This window comes from Salmo salar, chromosome ssa27 (assembly GCF_905237065.1).
Source record: "Salmo salar chromosome ssa27, Ssal_v3.1, whole genome shotgun sequence".
Taxonomy (NCBI): Eukaryota; Metazoa; Chordata; class Actinopteri; order Salmoniformes; family Salmonidae; genus Salmo; species Salmo salar.
In genome coordinates, this window is record NC_059468.1 from 5,023,429 (window position 1) to 5,041,913 (window position 18,485).

The 18,485-nt window shown below is 41.0% G+C and overlaps 1 protein-coding gene across 2 annotated transcripts in view; it reads right to left on the minus strand.

Annotated features, from left to right (window-relative positions):
- LOC106588231 (ATPase phospholipid transporting 9B) overlaps window positions 1–18,485 on the minus strand; it is a 55,817-nt gene that overhangs the window by 14,888 nt on the left and 22,444 nt on the right. For both annotated transcript variants that reach the window (XM_014177039.2, XM_014177040.2), the window contains exons 12-15: window positions 6,948–7,108; window positions 6,285–6,427; window positions 2,188–2,300; window positions 424–711 (exon numbers count right to left, since the gene is read on the minus strand). In XM_014177039.2, the coding sequence (XP_014032514.1) occupies window positions 424–711; window positions 2,188–2,300; window positions 6,285–6,427; window positions 6,948–7,108 (705 nt within the window). The remainder of the gene's footprint in view (window positions 1–423; window positions 712–2,187; window positions 2,301–6,284; window positions 6,428–6,947; window positions 7,109–18,485) is intronic.

An 18,485-nucleotide genomic window follows, 5' to 3' on the forward strand; every position in this document is an offset into this window, starting at 1 on the left:
GCCCTACTCTAGGATTACAAAGACAGACAGGCAGAGGAAGGTGACGCCACAGGACTGCCGTTGGGGTCTTTATCAGTCCAGATTCTTCCTTAATTAGAGCTATAAATTCTAAAGGACACTAACGCCGCTGATTAAAATAGCTTAACCTCTGACAACTTTATGGCTTCTGAGTTAACCTGGGCCTCAATGGAATGGCCATTATGACAAACTACGAAGATAATTTAGTGTTGAAGACGGACATCAGAGAGAAACATCAGAGAAACCGGGGTTGTATTCAGTAGCCACTAAACGGAAAACAATGGACTGAAACAGGGAGGGGCTACATGTACTTGTCCAATAAGAAACGCTTGTTTCGGTTTTCCGTTGCAAAACATTTTGCTTTGGTGTGCGTAATGAATACAACTCGGTGGAGTTAGTGCTGACCTCGTCAGGGCTGGAGGCCTGATAGGTGCGGTTGTCGTCGCTGAAGTCCTGGTCGGCCTCGGCGGCAGTGGACTCCGTCTCCCCGTTGGCGCGGGACTCGTAGACGGGCGTGACGTTGTGGCACAGCGCGATGGCCTTCACTGCCTCGTGGATACGGCTGCTGACGCTCCTGCGGACCTTGGGGGCCGCCGCCTTGGGGGCCACCGCCTTGGGGGCCTGGGCTGGCTGGGGCTTCCTGGATGGGGTGGAGCTGGTGCTGCTGTTGGACTGCTGGGTCTGGGAGCTCGGCTGTGGAGGCAAAGTACACCACATTTATTGTTATTCTGCATACAGGGAGTGGACTACGATGACATGAAAAACAGTCATTCCCTATAGGGAATTCCAAATAGCACTGGGCTACGTTCAGTTGCCAAACATTCTCGAATGTTGCAGATAGAAATGCCATGACTAGAGTCGACATGACTCCTTGTTCTACATGTTGGATTAGCATGCTTGTTCTACATAGCATATTTATATCTGAATGTTCCAAAACGTGTTCTCTGACAACTCCCATCAATTCAACTCAGTGGCGTCTCACGGGCAGCCCACTGTGCCAGCTAGGTTTGACAGAGTTGATGTGTTCCACTGAAGCGGATGGTTTCACCTTATTAACCCTTATTGCTGCTAGAAAGAGAGACTCCTACAAAGACGCAAAATGGAAACACTTCAGCAAGCCTACTACAATGGAGTGCTCACTTCACTATGAAGAATGGAAGAGGTCAAGTTATGAGAGCTCCTTTTATTGCCAGCTGCCATTAACATCATGTTTCATCCCTCTCTCTCTCTCTTTTCAGAATACCCTTCACTCTCTCTCTGTTTCAATCACTTACACCGGGGTGGGTAAAAAAATTGGTCTGATTAAAGGGTTAAACCTCTATTTGATTCCTCTATGTCTACATTGACATCTGTAGTTAATAGATTACTTCCACCGAGTTGGCAGATCTGTACACAACTGTGCTCTATAGTGTACATTCAATGTAACAATGGCATCACCATAGCTTTGCACATGATATTAAATTGATTTATTCCTATGAATTACATAATGTTTACAGATGCCTGCATAATTCAATTTCACACATTGATATCTATATGCCCTTTGTTCGTCACAAACCATTACCCGCAGGGACCTATAATGAGGTTATGATAGATTTCCACGTAGCGTTTCAATCAACCTCTGACCCTCTCTGTCATCTCAGTAATAAAGGGAACATGAAACACACCAGCACGACAAATCAATGGGGCTGAAGCGCTAGCTGCTATTGAGTAGTGTGCTAAAAAGACTCATCTTTCATTAGCCAAGCTTAAACAGAGTGCAGGCAGATGGTTCCATCCTCAGCACAGCTGTTAGGGGCCTGCCTGAGTGTGAACAATATCATTCTGTCATGCCTTCGTCTAGAGATCAACCACCTAGAGGGAACGCTGGTTTTTACTGTACGTCGGTGTAACGCTCAGGGACTGAGATTGAATGAACAATGAAAAGGCCAAGACAAGAAGTAGTGGAGAGAGAGGTTTAACTAAGTGTCTCTTTATGAGGAGTCGTGGGCCACGATCTCTCCTGGTACCTATGAAAGTTAATAAAACAAAGAGATCAATAGCTAATCTTTCTCCTGTTTATTCCCCTAAATGACAGGTGATGTTTGCACATGTTTACTGAAGTTTCTCAAATTCAGTGAACCATTTAGGACAATACTAAGAATGTGACCCTAAATGGTAGAGTATGATCACCTGTGCGTATGACTGCCCTATATGGCTCTGTATCTCGTCCATGGTGTCCGTCCCATAGGACACTGTCCCCAGGTGCAGCCGCTTGAAGATCATCTCGTTCTGTGTCAGAGTGCCTTCAATTCACAAAGCAGAATGAAGTGAGATTCGTATTAGAGGCAAACAACAGGTTATTGAGCGAGAGAGTCTCTATACCAGCACATAATTCACATACTGCTGCTCATCAAGTCATTTTTGAGTGGGTCATGTATGCATTCTTATAGCTAGTGTTACCCCTAGGATTTCTTTCAGCATTGGTGGCAGAGTTTAGTGGGGGGAGGGACATTTGTCCTCAGAAGAATGCCTAATGACCACGTACCATCATGCATCTCATTACCCGTATGGACTCCCTGTCCTCTCCAACCAACCCAACACAGCATACAAGAGATACTGAGTGTTCCGACTAAAAACTACTGAAAATGGAGGCAGCGGCTCTCGTTTAATGGATGCTGCTTGCCAGAATGTGTATTGATACAGCGTAAACCTGATTAGGGGGCAACTACCTTCCAATAACATCACGGGCCCACAAGGTTATCCAATTCTAACAGATTGATCGTTTTTGCTTTCTTTCCATGTGGTTTAACTATCAACTGGGATAAATAGGTAAGGAGGCTGACTAATCTATTCCTACTCTGCCTGGTAAGACAAAGAAGCATGTCAGGACCACCCCCAGAGTTGATCACTTTGATATAAGGTTTGGATCTTGGAAAGGACACTCATTTGTTCTAAAAGAGTCAGAGAAAGAATACATGTAGAATAAACAAAAGAGAAATGAACTAACAATCTCATGTGAATTCTATATTTTCAGGGATGCAAACAGGTGAGGACCCCAAAAGGTAACCACATTTTTGGGGCACGGAAATGAGTGAAAAATCCATGTGAAGTGCAAGAACATTTGGTTATTTTTTGAGAATAACAAGTCCATAATACAGATATGAAAATAGTGTCCTGATGTAAAGGGGAGTAGGGCTCATCATGACATGTCAGACAGTAATGCATCAGTCTTCAATGCAGCTGCATCTGACAAGTTGTTCTATAGAGGTGCATAAAGAAAAGTAAAACAAATCTAACATATTCCTAGACGCAGATTGTTTTTAAAGTTTTTTTTACAAGGAGTACATTAGCACAATGAAAGTACTTAAAGGCTGCTGCCCTATGTACATAGTCATGGAACACAGGTCATTTTAATGTTTACATACTGTTTTACCCACTTCATATGTATACTGTATCCTAGTCAGGCATATCCTATTTAACTATCGCTGTACATATACTTTTCTTCAGATATACTAAATATTCTATCCATATACTGTCGATATTGTCTATACATCCCATATACACACATATACAGTACCATTCAAAAGTTTGGGTACACACTCATTCCAGGGTTTTTCTTTATATTTTTCTAATTTTCTACATTGTAGAATAATAGTGAAGATATCAAAACTATGAAATAACACATATGGAATCATGCAGTAACCCCAAAAAGTTTTAAACAAATCAAAATATATTTTATATTTGAGATTCTTCAAAGTAGCCACCCTTTTGGCATTCTCTCAACCAGCTTCACCTGGAATGCTTTTCCAACAGTTTTGAAGAATATATATATCACTTGCAGTCGAAAGTTTAAATGCACTTAGATTGGAGTCATGAAAAGTCGTTTTTCAACCACTCCACAAATTCTTTGTTAACAAACTATAGTTTTGGAAAGTCGGTTAGGACATCTACTTTGTGCATGACACAAGTAATTTTTACAACAATTGTTTACAGACAGATTATTTCACATATAATTCACTGTGTCACAATTCCAGTGGGTCAGAACTTTACATACACTAAGTTGACTGTGCCTTTAAACAGCTTGGAAAATTCCAGAAAATTATGTCATGGCTTTAGAAGCTTCTGATAGGCTAATTTACTTAATTGGAGGTGTACCTGTGGATGTATTTCAAGCCTACCTTCAAACTCAGTGCCTCTTTGCTTGACATCATGGAAAAAAACGAAAAAAATCTGCCAAGTCCACAGCAAAAGAAATTGTAACCCTCCACAAGTCTGGTTCATCCTTGGGAGCAATTTCCAAACACCTGAAGGTACAACGTTCATCTGTACAAACAATAGTATGCAAGTATAAACACCATGGGACCACGCAGCCGTCATACCGCTCAGGAAGGAGACGCGTTCTGTCTCCTAGAGATGAACGTACTTTGGTGCAAAAAGTGCAAATCAATCCCAGAACAACAGCAAAGGACCTAGTGAAGATGCTGGAGGAAACAGGTACAAAAGTATCTAGATCCACAGTAAAACGAGTCCTATATCGACATAACCTGAAAGGCCGCTCAGCAAGGAAGAAGCCACTGCTCCAAAACCACCATAAAAAAGCCAGACTACGGTTTGCAACTGCACATGGGTACAAACATTGTACTTTTTGGAGAAATGTCCTCTGGTCTGATGAAACAAAAATAGAACTGTTTGGCCATAATGACCATCGTTATGTTTGGAGGAAAAAGGGGGAGGCTTGCAAGCCGAAGAACACCATCCCAACCGTGAAGCACGGGGGTGGCAGCATCATGTTGTGGGGGTGCTTTGCTGCAGGAGGGACTGGTGCACTTCACAAAATAGATGGCATCATGAGGATGGAAAATTATGTGGATATATTGAAGCAACATCTCAAGACATCAGTCAGGAAGTTAAAGCTTGGTCGCAAATGGGTCTTCCAAATGGACAATGACCCCAAGCATACTTTCAAAGTTGTGGCAAAATGGCTTAAGGACAACAAAGTCAAGGTATTAGAGTGGCCATCACAAATCCCTGACCTCAATCCTATAGAAAATTTGTGGGCAGAACTGAAAAAGCTTGTACGAGCAAGGAGGCCTACAAACCTGACTAAGTTACACCAGCTCTGTCAGAAGGAATGGGCCAAAATTCACCCAACTTATTGTGGGAAGCTTGTGGAAGGCTACCCGAAACGTTTAACCCAAGTTAAACAATTTAAAGACAATGCTACCAAATACTAATTGAGTGTATGTAAACTTCTGACCCACTGGGAATGTGATTAAAGAAATAAAAGCTGAAATAAATCATTCTCTATTATTCTGACATTTCACATTCTTAAAATAAAGTGGTGATCCTAACTGACCTAAGACAGGGAATTCTTACAAGGATTAAATGTTAGGAATTGTGAAAAACTGAGTTTAAATGTATTTGGCTAAGGTGTATGTAAACTTCCGACTTCAACTGTACATATATTCAGGACTCCGACATTGCTCATCCTATATTTCTTAATTCCATTCTTTTACTTTTTAGATGTGTATTATTGTGGATTGTTAGATATTACTGCACTGTTGGCGCTAGGAACACAACTATTTCGGCACACCCGCAATAACATCTGCTAAATATGTGTATATTTTAATGATAAGACATGAATGAAAGTTCATGAATAAAAGGTTTTTGGAGTGTTCTATGCTCAATCAAGCACATTGTACCCGCAAATATGAGTGACTTAGGTGAAACAAAAATGTTCAGCTGCCCCTTTAAGGACGGTAGGTTGCCATGGTAACTGTCTAGAATCTCTGACATCTCTTGGCTAAGTTAGCAGTTGCATCAATCGCAAACTAACATTGAAAAATAACCCAGCATGTGAACAAAACTAATGTAAATAGCCAAGAAACACTATGACAAAGTCACACTTTAGTAGACCTGGTAAACCCGACCAACTATGCCTATGTGCTTCCCAATTTGTTTTATTTCAGCACCACACTCACAGTGCCACAGCCCCCCAGTTTGTGGTGTGGAGAGATGACAGAGCATACCCATGAAGCACTCACTCTGATATGACATAACTGACATCACATATCTGACAACACTGTCTTTGACATTCTTTTTGTAGGATGCGTTGGGATGCATTCTGCGCACAGTCAATGATTTAGAAATGAGAAACTACACAGATCTACACGATTCATGTGGATGACCTATTTTGACATCCAAACAGCGAATATCGCCGAAAGCGACAAGCTTGCATTCCTGATGGTTACATTTGGTCATACTACAGCGGCTGTGTGTCCTGTCACCTGTTTTGTCAGTCAGTAGGTACACCAGGCGGCCCAGCTCCTCAGGAATGGTACTGGTCCGTACCACAGTACCAGGGATGTTTTCATCTTTCATGATCATCCAACCGTAGGCCGACTTCCCCATGTCCAGATTGACACGCAAGCTGCAGATACAAATAAAACAGAGGTCAAGTCAAATATGTGTTAGGCAAAATATGTTTTAAGCAAGCAAAATTAAATCCAACTACCATGATTCTACTCAAACAATGTCACCCAATAATATACGATTAGAAAGGTTAAAAAATGTAAAACATCACAGCACAACTGAACAATATATGACACATGGTGATAGGTGGGATGGGCTGAGAATGTCTGAGGGGCAGGATTAAAGAGCTTATGTTTGGTAATGTATTATTGTTATGTGACTGCTTTATATAAAAAGTAACCATGTTTGTCAAATATATATGTAAAATGTATGTATATGTAGCAAAAAAGCTGTAAAAAAAACAAAGAAATTTGGCCTCCGAAGAGGGGTTAATAAAAAATAATTTAAAAAATAATGATAAATAATAATGTTACCCAACAAGAGTCAATCAAAGACTAATTAGAGCAGTGAAATGGATTCCATGCTGTACCATAGTTAGATACACTATCTATACTGTGTCTACCTCTATGTGCTGTTACCTGATGGGGATGATGTAGGAGAATAGCACGATGAAGCGGAACAGGTTGCGAAACCAGGGGCCCACAAAGCCCTGCAGCGCTACCATGACAATAGACAGGACCACCTGTGCCAGGAACAGAGCCTTGGTAAGGCGGTTCAGCTCCAGGTCCAGCAGACCCACCTGTAGAGGCGAAAGAGGTCAGGGTTCAGAGGTTAAAGGTCAGGGTCAGAGCCACAGGTTAAAAAGACAGACAAATCATCCACTGGGACAAGATATACTTGGTTTAGTTGACTCTTTATGCATGCATGTACTTATTATGGATCCCCATTGGCAGCAGCTACTGTTCCTTTGGTCCTGCCACATTAAGGCATTTATATACAATTAAAAACATTACATTTCACAACACATTAACTGTGTACCCTCAGGCCACTACTCTACTACCACATATCTGCAACACAAAATCCATGTGTACGTGTGTGTATAATGCTTATGTTATCATGTGTGTGTGTATGCGTGTGTGTGTGTATGCGTGTGTCTGTGTGAGTCTTCACAGTCCCCACTGTTCCAAAAGGTGTTTTTGTTTTCCGTTTTTTAACTTCACTAGGCTAGGGGGCAGCATTCGGAAGTTTGGATGAAAAGCATGCCCAAACTAAACTGCCTGCTACTCAGGCCCAGAAGCTAGGATATGCATGGATAGAAACACTCTAAAGTTTCCAAAACTGTTAAGATAATGTCTGTGAGTATAACAGAACTCATATGGCAGGCAAAAACCTGGGGCAAATCCAACCAGGAAGTGGGAAATCTGAGGTTTGTAGTTTTTTTAAGTAATTGCCTATCCAATATCCTGTGTCTGTGGGGTCAGATTGCACTTCCTAAGGCTTCCAGTAGATGTCAACAGTCTTTAGAAGTTGTTTCAGGCTTGAATTGTGAAAGGGGATCGAATAAGAGCTGCTTCAACAAGTGGTCAAGCTGAAAGACATTAGTTTAGTCTCGTGGCCGTGAGCGTGACGCTCGTTCTCTTTCCTTTATAATGACAAAGGAATTGTCCGGTTGGAATATTATTGAAGATTTATGATAAAAACATCCTAAAGATTGGACATGTTTCTACTAACTTTAATGGAGCTTTTTTGACTTTTCATCTGGACTTTGTGCCCGCGCTTTGTGCATTTGGATTACTGGACTAAACGCGCAAACAAAAAGGAGGAATTTTAATTATGAGGTTTCTATTGTTTGAATTTGGCGCCCTGCAATTTCACTGGCTGTTGGCGAGGTGGGACACTCACATCCCGAACGATCCCCGAGAGGATAAATCTAATTTTACTGCTTGAATGCGTTACTTGATGTGGAACAGATTTCCATGTAGTCTTGGCTCTAAATAGTACTGTGCGCCTCCAATACTCTGTTCTGTACTTGGGGACTACGAAGAGACCTCTGATGGCATGTCTTGTGGAGTATACAGGAGTGTCTGAGCTGTGTGCCAGTGGTTTAAAACAGACCGCTCGGTGCATTCAACATGTCAATACTTCCCACAAATACAAGTAGTGATGAAGTCAATTTCTCCTCTACTTTGAGCCAGGAGAGATTGACGTTAGCTCTCCATGTACATTTAAGGGCCAGCCGTGTTGCCCTGTTCTGGGCTAATTGTAATTTTCCTAAGTCCCTCTTTATGGCACCTGACCACACGACTGGACAGTAGTCCATGTGCGACAAAACTAAGGCCTGCCTTGCTGATAGCATTGTTAAGAAGGCAGAGCAGCGCTTTATTATGGAGAGACTTCTCCCCATCTTAGCTACTGCTCCATCAATATGTTTTGACCATGACAGTTTACAATCCAGTGTTACTCCATGCAGTTTAGTCATCTCAACTTGCTCAATTCACACATTATTCATTACAACATTTAGTTGAGGGTCAGGGTTTAGTGAATGATTTGTTTTTGAAATATTTAGGGCTAACTTATTTCTTTCCACCCATTCTAAAACTGACTGCAGCTCTTTGTTAAGTGTTGCAACAATAATAAAAAACATTGTACAGCATAAAAACATTGAGCATGACATCCAGACATATCCTCCAACATAGCATACACAGTCAAATACTATCTCACAAGCTACAATACAGAACTAAATGGGTTCAAGTCATCAACTCCCAGTCTTAGAAACAACATTACAAATAAAAATGTATCCAGCTTCTAGAAGTGTTGTTTCTACAAGTGATCCTAGCAAGCATTTGTTCATAAGATTTATGATAAAAAAACATTAAAAAATAATATAAAATAAGATGCTAACCTCCAACATTTATTCTATCCACTGTTTCAGAGTAAGAGTGGCATGACCCTTCCAGAGTGGCATGACCCTTCCAAATTCTAAGGATTACTCTAGCTGCTGTAACGATACCAACAATGATCAGTGCAAATTCGTTACACAAATTCGTTACATTAAGTAACTCTGTTCTATCGCCCAAGAGACATATCAGTGAAACTGGAATTGTTAACCCCAACCATTCCTCCAGATATTTCAAAACATACTTCCAGAAAGGTAGTACATTCCCATATTGCGTGTAAAAATGTCCAAGTGTCTTTTTGGCATTTCCAACACAGAGAATTGTTGGTCAGCCCCATCTTACGAAGTCTTAGTTGGAGTCCAATAAAACAGAAATAACTCAGAAATTTTTCAGACCCCTTGACTTTTTCCACATTTTGTTACGTTACAGACTTATTTGAAAATTACACCGTTCCCCCTCCCCCTCGATCTACACACAATACCCCATAATGATTTTTTTTAAATTGTTGCAAATGAATTAAAAATAAAAACTTATATCACATTTATATTAGTATTCAGAATCTTTACTTAGTACTTTGTTGAAGCACCTTTGGCAGCGATTACAGCCTCAAATCTTCTTGGGTATAACGCTACAAGCTTGGCACACCTGTATTTTGGGAGTTCCTCCCATTCTTTCTCTGCAGATCCCCTCAAACTCTGTCAGGTTGGATGGGGAGCGTTGCTGCACAGCTATTTGCGGGTCTCTCCAGAGATGTTCGATCGGGTTCAAGTCCAGGCTCTGGCTGGGCCACTCAAGGACTTTCACAGATTTGTCCCAAAGCCACTCCTGCATTGTCTTGGCTGTGTGCTTAGGGTCATTGTCCTGTTGGACGGTGAACATTCGCCCCAGTTTGAGATCGCCGAAGCAGGTTTTCATCAAGGATCTCTGTAAATTGCTCTGTTCATCTTTCCCTCGATCCTGACTAGTCTCACAGTCCCTGCTGCTGAAAAACATCCCCACAGCCTGATGCTGCCACCACAATGCTTCACCATAGGGATGGTGTCAGGTTTCCTCCAGACGTGACGCTTGGCATTCAGGCCAAAGAGTTGGTTTCATCAGACCAGAGAATCTTTAGGTGCCTTTTGGCAAACTCCAAGCGGGTTGTCATGTGCCTTTTACTGAGGGGAGGCTTCCGTCTGGTCACTCTTCCATAAAGGCCTGATTGGTGGAGTGCTGCAGAGATGGATGTCCTTCTGGAAGGTTCTCCCATCTCCACAACGAACTCTGGAGCTACAGTACCAGTCAAACATTTGAACACACCTACTCATTCAAGGGTTTTTCTTTATTTTTACTATTTTCTACCTTGTAGAATAATAGTGAAGACATCAAAATTATGAAACAACACATATGGAATCATGTAGTAACAAAAAAAAGTGTGTTAAATCAAAATATATTTTATAATTTAGATTATTTAAAGTAGCCACCCTTTGCCTTGATGACAGCTTTGCACACTCTTGGTATTCTCTTAACTCTAGGTTATGGTCAATAATATCAAAGGCTGCACTGAAAGCTAACAATACAGCTCCCACAATGTTCTTATTAGCAATTTCTTCCAACCAATCATCAGTAATTTGTGTCAGTGCAGTACATGTTGAGTGCCCAACTTTATAAGCGTGCTGAAAGTCTGTTGTTAATTTGTTTACAGAGAAATAACATTGTATTTGGTCAAACACTATTTTTTCCCAACAGTTTGCTAAGAGCTGGCAGCAAGCTTATAGGTCTGCTGTTAGAACCAGGAAAGGCCGCTTTACCACTCCTGGGTAGCGGAATAACGTTGTCTTCCCTCCAGGCCTGAGGACAAACACTTTCCTCTAGGCTCAGATTAAAGATATGACAGATATGAGTGGCTATAGAGTCAGCTAGCTACCATCCTCAGTAGCTTTCCATCTAAGTTGTCAATGCCAGGAGGTTTGTTGATCGATAACAATTTTTTGCACCTCTCCCACACTAACTTTACAAAATTCAAACTTGCAATGCTTTCCTTTCATTTTTTAAATGCATGAATGCATCACTGTTCGTTGTTGGCATTTCCTGCCTAAGTTTGCTCACTTTGCCAATGAGCCACTACACAGAGACGGATCGATTGGTTTCAACAGAGAGACAAGAGAGAAAGACATCTACGCGTAAATATATATTGCATTTCTAATCCAAATGAGCGGTGTTTAGGGTGCTAAGTATTCTGGTTACTGTGAGCGTAGTTTCCAAATGCATGTACGATAGGTTGACCCTCTGTCTCTCCATCTTTCCCCACCCCCTTTCCATTGTGTAACAAGCCATCATATCGAGTCTGTCCACTAGGGTCTTTTATGTCATTTAAGTGTGTATGGGTATTGTGTGTTATTATTTCGTTAGTTAATAAATAAATGATTAAATCAATTTGTGTGGTACTGAATATTCAAAAGGGCTAGGGTTCTTGCAGATCCAATGATTATGTGATGTTCAGAATGAGACTGATGAGGTAATAATGAATAATTGACTGTTATTGATGTAAGAGATCTCTGTATATCTTTAGAGTTTAAGTCGGGAGATGATAACTCGTTAAACAACTCTTCCCGTGGTGCCACAAATTCCTAATGAGTTAATTGTTACATGATTAATTTAAAAATCAAGTAACAATTAGTTCGATAAATAACAGTCATCAGATTAATGATAGTCACGTCACGACACTGTTACTCCTCGCAGTTCCACACAGGGCAGGTCACAGGGAAGATTGAGGTTTTATCAAACAGCAGGGATGTAGACAGCAAGTAGCAGTAATGTTTCTTTGCCGTTGCAAACTTCTTCCTCTTCATTGCCAGTTCCTTGGACAGGTCCGGGAAAAAAGACAGCCGACGACCTTCCCACTGAAAGCCACTCTTCTTTCGGCGCTTTAAGTACCTTGTCCCAGGCTGTACATCGTAGGAAGCGGATGATAACCGTTCTCGGGGGCCTCTTCTCATCAGGCATGGTTAAGCTGCGATGGGTTCATTAAATTTCGAATTTGTGCCTGTAGTCAAATCCAAATCTTTCTGCAATGATTTTCTGCATTCACAAAATTAATCCACCGCCAGCCTCACTCCCCTCTTTCAGATTAACCAATCTCACCCTATTCTCCTACTTCTGTTCTCAAGTTCTTCGACACGATTTCAAAATATGTCCAGCTTCTTCTCGTGATTCTCATTACCCTTCTCCAGATGGGAGACAGTGAAATCCGTCCCTCTGCCCCATCCATCCTCTCTTGTATCACACCAACTTTTCCCTTTAGCTCGGTAGTTGTTTTATCATGGAGACATCAGATGCAACACCCAACAAAGTCATATTCATCTTTCCCATTCGCTCTAATAGATCCTTCAGATTTACCGATTTCTCCGGGTTTATGAGTTAATCCATGTCTGGGGGTGGGGGGGTATTCGGGAGGACTTGCTGTTTGTTTGCTAGTTGTTGTGAATACCACGTGTTAGGCTTGAATACATTTTTTGCATGTCGACATTCCAATAACACCACTTTAGCGAGATGTTTCAAAATGTAAATGATCTTTATATTAAACTGTACTTCAAGTCAATATATGAAGACAAAAATGAAAGCGTATGCTGTTGAATTTCAATATTTACATTCGGATATTAGGAGCTCTCTGAAGTGCTGCCATCTTTTTCGCGGGACCACGTGTCATGACTCTCTCCTTGGTGAGGATCAAAGGTGCCAGATCAGCTGGCAATGGCTGACAGATAGCCAAACTCTCTCCCTCTCTCTCTCACAGGGCCGGTTTTAAGATTTAACAGACGGTCATACAATTGAGAACTTTCTGTTTCTTGGTGTCTAGTTTGGGAGAATGGAATGTCTGGGTGTTACAGAGAGACTCTTGCCCAAAAAACTTCAACATCAAACAATGGACACTGGGACAAAATATTTCAACATCAGAATGTTGGGAATGATGACAGATGGAATATGGGAAACTAATGTATATTTTGTGAAGTCATTAAAATGATCAGAAAGACATTATAATGGAAGCATGGTAACTTTAAGAGTTGTAAATGTTGTAAAACTTACTATTAAATATGAAACTATTTTTGAAAAGATAGCAATGTGACTTTTGCCTTCTAAATCAGAATTGTTTTTCTTCAAACTTGTGCCCAGTCAGTAGCCAAGCCCAAGTGAGCTCAGAGTTTGTGTCAACATGATGGAACCACTGTTCAGGCCAGAGGGCGGGACTCGCTGAGAATTTAAATACAGACCAGAGAACGTAGTCCACACGTTGAAATGGTTAAAACTACAAAACAAGAAAATGGTAAGACCCTCTGAAACTCTTGACGAGTGAAGAAGGTAAAGACTAGACCAAACATTCACAGTCTGCAGCTGGGTATGTCAAGTAGTCTGGGACAACTGACCAAAGATGGGAGGGAAAAACTAAATGTTCATATTCCTGTGAGCGTAGCTTCCAAATGTATGTACGATAAGTTGACTCTTTTTGTCTCCCTCTCTCCTTACCACCCCTCCCTTTCCATGATGTAACCAAACGGTCATGCTTTTGCTAGTCCAGTAGGGGCCAATTTACATTCCATTATGTTAGTAATCAATAACCTATACAGTGTGTATGTGTGTTTATGCATTTCTGTGTGATTATTTAGTTAGTTAGTAAATCAATAATTAAGCCAATTTGTGTATCGCTGATTCATCACTTAGGCTAGGGTTCGTGCAGATATCCAGAATTATGCGATGTTCAGATTGAGACTGATGAGGTAATAATTCAGAATTTACTGTTATTAATGTAAGAGATATTTATAGATCTTTAGAGTTTGTCGGGAGATAGTAACTCGGTAAACAACTTTTCCCGTGGTGCCCCAAATACCTAATGAGTTAATTGTTACATGATTAATTTAATCAAGTAATAATTAAATGTAGTAGGTAATTATTCGATAAATAGCAGTCATCACAATAATAATAATCACGTCACAACACACGACTCCATTTCTTCTTTTTATTCAGTTTAGTCACATGATTTCTCAATTTGAAGTACGTTTGCCAATCGGTTGTGCAGCCAGACTTATTTGCCATTTATTTTGCCTCATAACCATACAATTTATCATCAATCCAAGCGGATTTATGATCTCTAATACACTATATTAGGCCCAGCCTTTGGATCTTTGGTTTTCCTAGATATGGCTACTATATTGTGATCACTACATCCAATGGATTTGGATACTGCTTTAAAGCAGATTTCTGCAGCATTAGTAAAGCTGTGATCAATACATGTTGATGATTTCATTCCTGTACTGTTTGTAAATACCCTGGTTGGTTGACTGATAACCTGAACCAGGTTGCAGGCACTGGTTACAGTTAGAAGCTTTTTCTTGAGTGGGCAGCTTGATGAAAGCCAGTCACAGTATTTAGGTTACCCAGAAAATTACCTCTGCTGACGTCACATACATTATCAAACATTTCACACATATTATCCAGATACTGACTGTTAGCACTTGGTGGTCTATAGCAGCTTCCCACAAGAATGGGCTTTAGGGGAGGCAGGTGGACCTGTAGCCATATTGCTTCAACAGTATTTGCTCAACGCAGCCTTGAAATGGAGTCCCGGAGCCAAGATGATTTGGAAGGAGTCCGTCATTCCTGTCTAGCATCTTCTGTTTTCAGAAGGTGTCAAAGTTATTCCAACAGAGCTACAGTAATCTTTTAGCCAGGTCTGGTATTGAAGGCAGAGCTGTAGTCGATGAACAGCATCCTCACATACAGTGGGGGAAAAAAGTATTTGATCCCCTGCTGATTTTGTACGTTTGCCCACTGATAAAGAAAGGATCAGTCTAGAATTTTAATGGTAGGTTTATTTTAACAGTGAGAGACAGAAGAACAACAACAAAATCCAGAAAAACGTATAAATTAATTTGCATTTTAGTGAGGAAGATAAGTATTTGACCCCTCTGCAAAACATGACTTAGTACTTGGTGGCAAAACCCTTGTTGGCAATCAGAGGTCAGATGTTTCTTGTAGTTGGCCACCAGGTTTGCACACATCTCAGGACGGATTTTGTCCCACTCCTCTTTGCAGATCTTCTCCAAGTCATTAAGGTTTCGAGGCTGACGTTTGGCAACTCGAACCTTCAGCTCCCTCCACAAATTTTCTATGGGATTAAGGTCTGGAGACTGGCTAGGCCACTCCAGGACCTTAATGTGCTTCTTCTTGAGCCACTCCTTTGTTGCCTTGGCCGTGTGTTTTGGGTCAAAAAAGGGAGATATAACTTCAGTGATTTTTGCAATTCGTTCTAGTCATTGGCAGTAGATAAATGGAAGGAAAGGCGGCCAAAGTAGGTGTTGTCTGAAGATCTTTGAAAGCATTTTTTGGTGTCCGCTTGGGGCAGGATGCACACAGCTATGGAAATAATCCCTGGGAACTCTCTCAGAAGGTAAAAAGGGTAACATTTGATAACCAAGTATTCCATATGTTGTTGGTCATAAAACAGAGCCCACCTTCTCCCTATCGCCTCGAAAAACTGTAAAACCCTCCGGTTGTATATAATCGATTTGGATGTCGGGGGAGAGACAAGTCTCAGAAAAACAGAGTATGTTGCAGAATCTGATGTCCCTCTGGAAGGAGATCCTTGCTCTGAGTTTGCCAAGTTTATTCATTAATGATTGAACATTGGCGAGTAGTATGCTCGGTAATGGAGGACGAGTCGCCCGGCATCTTAGTCTCAGTAAGACCCAGCCACGTCTGCCTCTCCATCAGGCGTCTCCGCTTCCTACTCTACGGTAGAACTCTCAGGTAGGCTGAGGTCTCACCAAAAAGGCTTGCCCATTGTTCCAGCGTCTCCAGTAAGGTCAGGAGGACAGTGAGTACCCAACAATTCATATCCAATAGTTCTGCCCGGGTGTATGAAGTAATGCACGAAACAAATTGAGTAAGAACATTTGAGAAAAACACTTAAAAAAAAACAAAGTAAAAACTTGCAATGTTTAATAGGGGCTCGGGGCGAAGCGCCATCTGTCGGTGCCATCTTAGCTTCCCACAAATTAACCAGATACTGACTGTTAGAACTTGGTGGTCTACAGCAGCTTCCCACAAGAATGGTATTTAGGTGTGGCAGGTGAGCCTGTAGCCATATTACTTCAACAGTACTTAACATGAGATCCTCTCTAATCTTTACAGGAATGTGGTTCTGAATATAAACAGCAACACCTCCACCATTGGCACTCCTGTCTCTTCTGAAGATGTTAAAACCATGTATTGATACCGCTGCATCTAAATGTATTATCTAAGTGAGTTTCAGAGATAACATTTGCATACTGACTATCTGTTACTAGCAGGATTGTGGAGTAACGGATTACATGTGAAAAAATTAAATATAATACCAAAAACGATAACTGTAATCCATTACCAGCTAAAATATTGTAATCAGATTACAGATACTTTTGAAAAAACTAGATGATTACTTCTTGGATTACTTTTCAATTCAGAAAGGATGTTTGCGAAAAAAAATCTTTGGCACTTCTGTTTTCTTAATGACTCTCAAATCAGCATTGAAAAAAGCAGCAAGTTTAAGTTTGTTCCACCTGAGCGAGTCTGACCACAAGTCAGAGATCACCATGATGACACACCAAATGTGTTTTATGGATCACAGGAAAAGTGCAGGAATAGGCTTTTTGTAGGCTACAGTGTGTGCAAATGGCGTAAGGAGGTAAGGCAATAAATAGGCCATAGTAGCGAAGAAATTACAATTTAGCAAATTAACACAGGAGTGATAGATGTGCAGATCATGATGTGCAAGTAGAAATACTGGTGTACAAAAGTTGGATGGGTTATTTACAAATGGGCTGTGTACAGCTGCAGCGATTGGTAAGCTGCTCAGAGAGCTGATGCTTAAAGTTAGTGAGGGAGATAAGTCTCCAACTTCAGCAATTTTTGCAATTCGTTCCAGTCATTGGCAGTCATTGGTCAAACGTTTCAGGTAGCCTTCCACAAGCTTTCCCAATAAGTTAGGTGAATTTTGGCCCATTCCTCCTGACAGAGCCGGTGTAACTGAGTCAGGTTTGTAGGCCTCCTTGCTCGCACATGTTTTTTTTCAGTTCTGCCGACACATTTTCTATGGGATTTAGGTCAGGGCTTTGTGATGGCCACTCCAATACATTGACTTTGTTGTCCTTAAGCCATTTTGCCACAACTTTGAAAGTATGCTTGGGGTCATTGTCCATTTGGAAGACCCATTTGCGACCAAGCTTCACGGTTGGAATGATGTTCTTCGGCTTGCAAGCCTCCCCCTTTTTCCTCCAAACATAACAATGGTCATTATGACCAAACAGTTCTATGTTCGTTTCATCAGACCAGAGGACATTTCTCCAAAAAGTACGATCTTTGTCCCCATGTGCAGTTGCAAACCATAGTCTGGCTTTTTTATGGCAGTTTTGGAGCAGTGGCATCTTCCTTGCTGAGCGGCCTTTCAGGTTATGTCAATATAGGACTCGTTTTACTGTGGATATAGATACTTTTTTACCCATTTCCTCCAGCATCTTCACAAGGTCCTTTGCTGTTGTTCTGGGATTGATTTGCACTTTTCACACCAAAGTACGTTCATCTCTAGGAGACAGAACGAATCTCCTTCCTGAGCGGTATGACGGCTGCGTGGTCCCATGGTGTTTATACTTGCGTACTATTGTTTGTACAGATGAATGTGGTACCTTCAGGCATTTGGAAATTGCTCCCAAGGATGAACCAGACTTGTGGAGGTCTACAATGTTTTTTCTGAGGTCTTGGGTGATTTCTTTTAATTTCCCCATGATGTCAAGCAAAGAGGCACTGAGTTTGAAGGTAGGCCTTGAAATACATCCACAGGTACACCTCCAAATGACTCAAATGATGTCAATTAGCCTATCAGAAACTTCTAAAGCCATGACATCATTTTCTGAAATTTTCAAAGCTGTTTAAAAGGCACAGTCAACTTAGTGTATGTAAACTTCGGACCCACTGGAATTGTGATACAGTGAATTATAAGTGAAATAATCTGTCTGTAAACAATTGTTGGAAAAATTACTTGTGTCATGCACAAAGTAGATGTCCTAACAGACTTGCCAAATCTGTTTATTAACAAGAAGTGGAGTGATTGAAAAACGAGTTTTAATGACTCCAACCTAAGTGTATGTAAACTTCCGACTTCAACTGTATGTAGTAGAAAGCGATGGGTTAGGCGAAGCCTACATAACCAACCCATAAAGTAAAATTTAACAACCATATATGGCCAGCTATGTAAACTTTAACATTGATTTA